This window comes from Larus michahellis, chromosome 6, assembly GCF_964199755.1.
Source record: "Larus michahellis chromosome 6, bLarMic1.1, whole genome shotgun sequence".
NCBI lineage: Eukaryota > Metazoa > Chordata > Aves > Charadriiformes > Laridae > Larus > Larus michahellis.
In genome coordinates, this window is record NC_133901.1 from 24,683,909 (window position 1) to 24,690,981 (window position 7,073).

General features: G+C 34.8%; 1 protein-coding gene across 1 annotated transcript in view; it reads left to right on the top strand.

Annotated features, from left to right (window-relative positions):
* Positions 1–6,290, top strand: part of PLS1 (plastin 1) — a 47,667-nt gene extending 41,377 nt beyond the window's left edge. The window contains exons 12-16 of the mRNA XM_074591360.1: positions 86–200; positions 929–1,062; positions 2,051–2,174; positions 4,292–4,416; positions 4,882–6,290. Of these exons, the coding sequence (XP_074447461.1) occupies positions 86–200; positions 929–1,062; positions 2,051–2,174; positions 4,292–4,416; positions 4,882–5,017 (634 nt within the window). The 3' untranslated portion in view covers positions 5,018–6,290. The remainder of the gene's footprint in view (positions 1–85; positions 201–928; positions 1,063–2,050; positions 2,175–4,291; positions 4,417–4,881) is intronic.
* The last annotated feature ends 783 nt before the right edge of the window (positions 6,291–7,073 follow it).

Here is a 7,073-nt window from a genome sequence, read left to right on the forward strand (position 1 = left end):
GCACTTCAAGAAGTCTCAAGTACTTAACGTTTTCATTGTGAACATGAGCTCTTGTACTAAAAAACACTGTTCTACTCTGGTTTAGTGACCTCTCTGATGCTTTAATAATCTTCCAACTGTATGATATGACTCGTGTGCCAGTTGACTGGAACCATGTCAACAAACCTCCTTATCCATTACTTGGTGGTAATATGAAAAAGGTGGGTAGATACTCCGTCATACTGTCCGTTTCACTGTCTCCCTTCCTGCTGTTTGTAGTGATCTGGGTTGTCTAGATTTGCATGCTACTGAGACAGTCCTGGGGAAAAAAAAATATAAAAATCTTCCAGGTATTATCCCAAGGAATAAATAGTAGTTACAGCATATATTACTCTAGTTTCTAGATGTGGACATCTTTTGGCAATATTTAATTTAGGGTCTAGTTAGGGTATACAAGTAAAAGTTTTAGGCCTGACACAGCTATCGTTGCTTGATGCTCTTATATTGTGAGGTGTTTCCTCACAGAGCAAATTTATATGCTGCCAGGAGAATTTGTGCAAGACTTGCAGAGTCCAAGCTTTCAGTTAGTTTTGTGATTATTATGAAAACAGAAATGTAGAGGGGAAAAAAAATACTGTCTGTTTAACACACTTCAATATTTTTGCAAATTCAGTTTTGATGTAAGTATATATTAATTTGTTGACTGTCGTGGAAGTGACCTTGGTTTTCTCAAGTGTGAAAAAAGATTGTCATTGGAATCTTGCATGCTTTCACTTATAGTAAAAACTGTGTTATTTTAATCACAGTGTAGAAAGGCTAGAAATCTTTCTCTAGCTCCAAATCTCACCATAGGTAACAGTAAGCCAAAGTAATTCAAAACACATAGACTGTAAGTCCGTATTATAGAAATACTAAGGTGTTATTATTTGCACACAACATTTATTTTTAGATTGAGAATTGCAATTATGCAGTAGAACTCGGGAAGACAAAAGCCAAATTCTCACTGGTTGGTATTGCTGGACACGATCTAAATGAGGGTAATCCAACTCTGACTTTGGCTTTGGTATGGCAGCTGATGAGAAGGTAAGTTAGGCACAGCATATGATAGATGTGTCTATATATGTATCTGTCCATGTGTGTTTATGTGTCTGTATATCAAGAAAAATTAAAGCTAGTGTTCAGCTCACTTAACAGGTATTTTAGAGAGCCATCTCTAAATACCCCTCTTCTCTAAGATAAACTTTTATACCTTTTTTGTAGTTTTGCATACTGTGTAATGGTTGAAACCACAATAGTGTGTATGTGTACACACCCATTTATAGAGACAATTAAAACCTTACATACTAAAAACTGTGATTAAAACTATAAATCCTGCAGCAAGTAAAAAGAGCAGTTTATTTCATGTTGATTCCATGTATCTTTCTGTAAGTAGAGAGTAATTTCAATATTTGTAAAATCAAAAAAAAGAAAGATAAATAGGAAGAGGTGATGTATGCTATGAAAGTTAAAATGGGAAGAAATTTTTAGGCCATCACAGCTATAGTAATGTAATTATCATAAAATCAAATAATATTATAATCAAATTATCATAAAATAAAAAAATGTAATTATCAAAAATAAAAATCTTGCTAGTGTACTGAGCAGGAAAAAAATATTATAAAATTATTTCAATAAAGAGTATTTTATTGCAAACACTTTCCACAAGTTAATTTCCACAAGTTAATTTTCTTACACCTACCCCAAAACACTTAGTGCTTTTTGTTTCTCAGACTTAGGATTCAGTTTTCAAGGTGACTTGTACTTAAGCTCATGAAGTAAAATTAGTTATGATGTGCTGAGTAAAACAAATATATGAAGAAGATGTAACAGTGAATATTTTGAGTTTTGGGATGTTATTTTATTCTTGCAACAACTGAAGAAGTGATTTAAAGTACTGAATAGTTTGTAAGGTAAGGGTACCTTATGAAGATGAGTACTCGGCATTGTTACTTTGCTGAGGTAACATTTTACTTTTGCTTGTAGGTTTGTACTGTTAACGACTCACTAACTCAGACTCTTTTCTTCATTAAAGGTACACTTTGAACGTACTATCAGACCTTGGAGAGGGGGAAAAAGTAAATGATGAAATTATTATTAAGTGGGTGAATCAGACACTTGCAAAAGCAAATAAGAAAACTTCAATTACAAGTTTCAAGGTAATCAAATTAATTTACTTTTCTTTTTTCCACATGTAATCAGATCTGGGATTTTTAACTTGATCTGTTAACAATTTGGCTTTAACAGTGGCTCTGCCGTCAGCTAGCGTAATTGTATAAGGAGATATTTCTGACAGTCTGTGATTCTTCAAAAGTATTTTACAAATCTATTAATAAGAAAAAAACCTCTAATTGCTGCTGTAAGATTCAAAACAAAACAACAATAAAAAGGCTAAATTTTGAAAGGGCCTTCTGTCTGAAGTTACCAATGTTTGGGCATGGTGTGTCACGTATCTTCCAAATTTTTGGATATAGGCACTGTCATGCTTGTACAAACATCAAGAACAATTTTGGAATTACTGGGAGGGGGGAATCGCTATTTTTAAAAACAGCTGGTCAAAAAGATGTACTCGTGTGTGACAGAGCCAGGAGAGGGAGCCCAAGTTAACCAGCGACATTTTTTGTCTTCACCGGCACTGCTGATGTGCAGCAGACCTGTACAAAACAGGAGCTTTTCCCATTCAGCAGATACGAACAAATTGATAAAGGAAGCTTTTCTTTTGCATTGTTAAAGGGTTAAACATGAAAGAAGTCATATGTATGTCAGGTGTGTCATGCTGTGTGAATCTCTTTCCTTAGAAATGGTAGATTAATAATTGCACTTGCATGCAAATACAACATTCTTATGTAGGTTCATTGTGTACTCTGAAACAGTTCTGCCTGTGTTCACAACAGAAACACAAGAACCTAGCAAGTTAAATATTTGAGAGCTCACTGTGTTATTAAATTCAATTAGATAAGCATTAGGCAAAAAGTAATATCAAATAATTTTATAGAACAAAATATTTATTTTTTTACTCTAGAAGATAACTTAGGTCTTTATCTTCTTAAAAGGGATTGCTGCTTCTCTTATTTCTACATAAATTGTAATAATGGCGGTATATATATGTTGAAAGTAGGAGGAGAATCTGTCCCAACATCTTGCTTTTGGTATGCCTATGGTTTTGGCAGGGGGGGAGGCACTGGTGTATTTTAAGGTAATTCAGTTGACGGTAGACCAATACAGATAAGGAGCTACTGATGTAAAGTGACATTATTCAGTATGCCTTTTTTTACTACTGATTTTTGACAGCATTCACGTATATGTTGTCTTTCACAGTTTGAGTTTTTGTCTGTATTTTGAGGTTACTGCAGCGAGCAGATTGTGTAGCAGAGAAAGCAGAGGTCCCTGATATTTATTGTGGACTATAAAAGCAAAGTTCTATTGAATTGCTATTAGTTCAAACAATGAAAATGACAAAAACGTGGGCTTTGTCTTATGGTCTTGGGGAGATACTCTGTGCATTCAATGTCTTCAAGCTATTACTATTTTCAAGTGTATAATTAATGTGGTGGCTGTATGGGACTTCACTGAATTAGAAATCACACTTCTGGCCTGGTGGCGACGGCAGCTGTGTCGTGTGGCTTTGTTCCTGTGGGGGCTCAGCACCTCAGTCAGCCTCGCTGGCACTGTCCTCTGACTGCTGGTTTGGCACCATCAGCTGCTTATCTGCCCTAACAGCTGGGCAAAAATATTCTAGTCTTAAAACAGCAATAGTACTTGCTGTTTTAAGAATAGAAGGAAACACATGTCTGCGTATTAAATACAAAATACAGACTGCTTGTATTAGCTCAGAATGCCATCTAGGTTGAAAAAGTATAAAAGGATGAGCCATAAACTACTGCAGAAAATAGTTCCATTACAAGAAAAGGAGAAAAATAAAAGTAGTTGGGGAATGTGGATACCTTTTTGTTGTCTTGAAAGTCTGGTCCTTGGACTTCTTTCAAAGTTCCTTCCTTCCTTAGGGAAGGAGGGGAGTTTCGTTCATTAAATAAATTTAAACCATTTGTGTAATAAGAATAATAATATCAGCATTGAGTGTGAACCTTATAATTTTGATTGTGGAAAAGAACAATAGACCTCATAAAGAGGGAGAAAAACCTTCACACAATAAAGTAACAAAACACGCTGCTATCTTTCAATAGGCATGTAAGATGTGCTGCTGGGTTTTTGTATTGTGAAAAGAGAATAATCAAAGCAAATTCCTTATACTAATCTTTTGAGTCTTCTCTTTTAGGACAAATCAATTAGCACTAGTTTACCTGTCTTAGATTTAATAGATGCCATTGCACCAAAAGCAGTTCGTCCAGAAATGGTCAAGAGAGAAGATCTTTCTTACCAAGACAAATTGAATAATGCTAAGTAAGTTTTAAATGAATGCTTTCTATTTTCCTAAAGTGCAGGAGATGCATGGATTTATGGTGTAATGAATGATTTACAGAGAGATATTCCACTAATACTAGTTGATTTGTTTCAAATAGATTATAAATTCTAATATTCTAGAGCTACTTTTCTAGCATATTTAAAATATGAACTCAGATTCATGGCTGGTAAGACCTACCAGCACTCCACTGCAACTCGTTTATTAATAGCCTGCCACAATCCATATTGTTTTTGACAAAAAAGCATTGATAACCAGTAGCAAAATGTCAGCCAACACAATTACTACTACATGCTTGCTTCACAATAATGTCTGTTTTCTCATAGAGTGTAAATACTGACTGAAGAGGCACATCCTGCTATTAAAATCTGTTGTTCTTGTTGTGAATCCTGGCACACTAGTAGATGCAAGAAAAATAACAATATTTATTTTCCCTTGTTTTCAAGGTATGCCATTTCAGTTGCTCGAAAAATCGGTGCTCGTATATATGCTCTCCCAGATGATCTGGTTGAAGTGAAGCCAAAAATGGTGATGACAGTGTTTGCATGTTTGATGGGAAGAGGACTGAACAGAATAAAATAATGAAGAGATGTAATACAACTTTCTGCCATGTTAAGCACGACGAATGCCTCACAGTTTACAGAGTTCTGAAGCTTAGTATAAAATGAGAAAATTCGTAGGCATAAATATACTCATTAATTACATCTTAATAATGAGTTAAACTTTTATTGACTTTCATAACACGTTGATTATTTATGGGTAGTATTGTTCAGAACATGTTCATTACCAAATTAACATCACAGATTTGTATTGCTTTAAAAAAATCCCACACCGTATTAATCAAGCTTCATTTGTATTAGTTTCCGTAGCATTGTAAGAATCTGCTTCATTTTACTTGTTGTTTCAGGACCTATTGTGAAACATTGTTTGATTATTATTATTTTTTTTTGTTGGGTGTTAATTGCATGTAGTCACACAAGTCTCAAGGTGCATTCCAGTCCTATCATGTTACTCCAAACCGCACAGAAGTTATCATCCTTGCCTTATTCTTTGAGAGCTTAACTCCTGTTGAAGCCAATGAGAGTCTCGCCATTGACTTCAGTGAGAGGAAGTGAAGGCCTATGATAATGTCTGGAAGCTAATGAATATTGCTGAAGCTGATAAACGTTTCTGTGGGAATAACCTTCAAATATACGTAGTAGTTTTGTTCTGTTACTGAGCAGGAACTTTTGCTGTCTGTATCTTAAGAAAAAAAAAAAGGAAATAGTAAGCAGAAATGTGATCATGTCATTATTAGGTCTGCATACGCATTAGCTTTTGCAGTTGGACTAAAAATCTGATTTTTTTTTAATTTTTCATAAAATATTGTATAAGAAAACAATAAAGAGCTGGCTAGTCCAGTTTGGGGTTTCACATTAATATATTGCACTTCCTTATAGCTTACTTCTTTTGATTTTCCTAAAGTATGTATTGTGTGCAGAGGTTTTTGTCTGGAAAGACTGGTACATTGTCTGGATGAGATGAAGGCCATGGTTGTTATTAATTTTAAAGTAAGTATTTGTACTCCTTTCTTTGCAGCTGTAACTTTTCACCAAACATTCTGGAGCTGGATATTTAATGAAGTTATTACCAGAAGCCAAACAATAAAAAAGAAAGAAAACTAAATAAAAATGAAAGATTTTTTTTTTTTAAATATGAAGCTGCTACTTTCTCAGCTTCTGAAAACAGTCCTAAGTGTGGCAAAACCCAAGAATCATGATGAGTGAACTGTTGGACTAAGCTTTACATCTTCAGTATCTTGCAAAACATATGAACAGAAAGAAGATGTATCTATTTAGTTTCTAATTTATACAAGGGGATACAGGGAGGTGAGAGAATTAAGTGCTTGGATTTAGATCCATTTGTGTCTGTTTACTGGTTTGTATTGTCTGGACAAGAATAAATTATTAATATTTGATAGTTAGCTGGTTTCTATTCCGTTTCAAACGGTGACTGGCTGTTGTACAGAATTTGAGTTCTGTGCCCTGATTCTGTAGTTGAATCAAAGTCCTCATTCAAGATAGGCTAAATGAAGCTTACTTCACCTCTATACCGCAACAATAAATTATCTCGAGATACGCAATTCTGAAGTACTGTATTTACTTGCACAGGCATCTCCTGTTGTGTAAACTAGGGCTGTAGTGTTTTGTTCCCTTTAGGGAAAAATCTGCTACAAATGTGTCCCATTATTATATATCCAGAATTACTTTAAACTTGCTTTGATCACATTGAAATGGGTTTTCAGGGGCAGCCATCTCCTGCTTCTCAGCGTAGAAGTTTGACAGATAAGCTAGGAGCTACATGTTGAAGGATAAGTGACGGCTAACACCATCTGAAAAGAGCTGTCTTCTGAGAATAATGTCTCTAATGTTAACCAAACAAGATCTTTCTAAAGAAAATTCAAAAAACACTGAGTCAGACTTCTATCTTACATTAATCCTTACAGCTCAGCTGAAGTCACTAAAGCTATGGACTTGTTGTGTGCTTCCACATACTCCAAACATAGGCTAAGGAAATCAGTGGTAAATTCTTGTATAGCATACAAAAAATTAGTTTGTGCCTGGTAGCTCCTGTAACATATAAACGGCTTTTTGAAGTT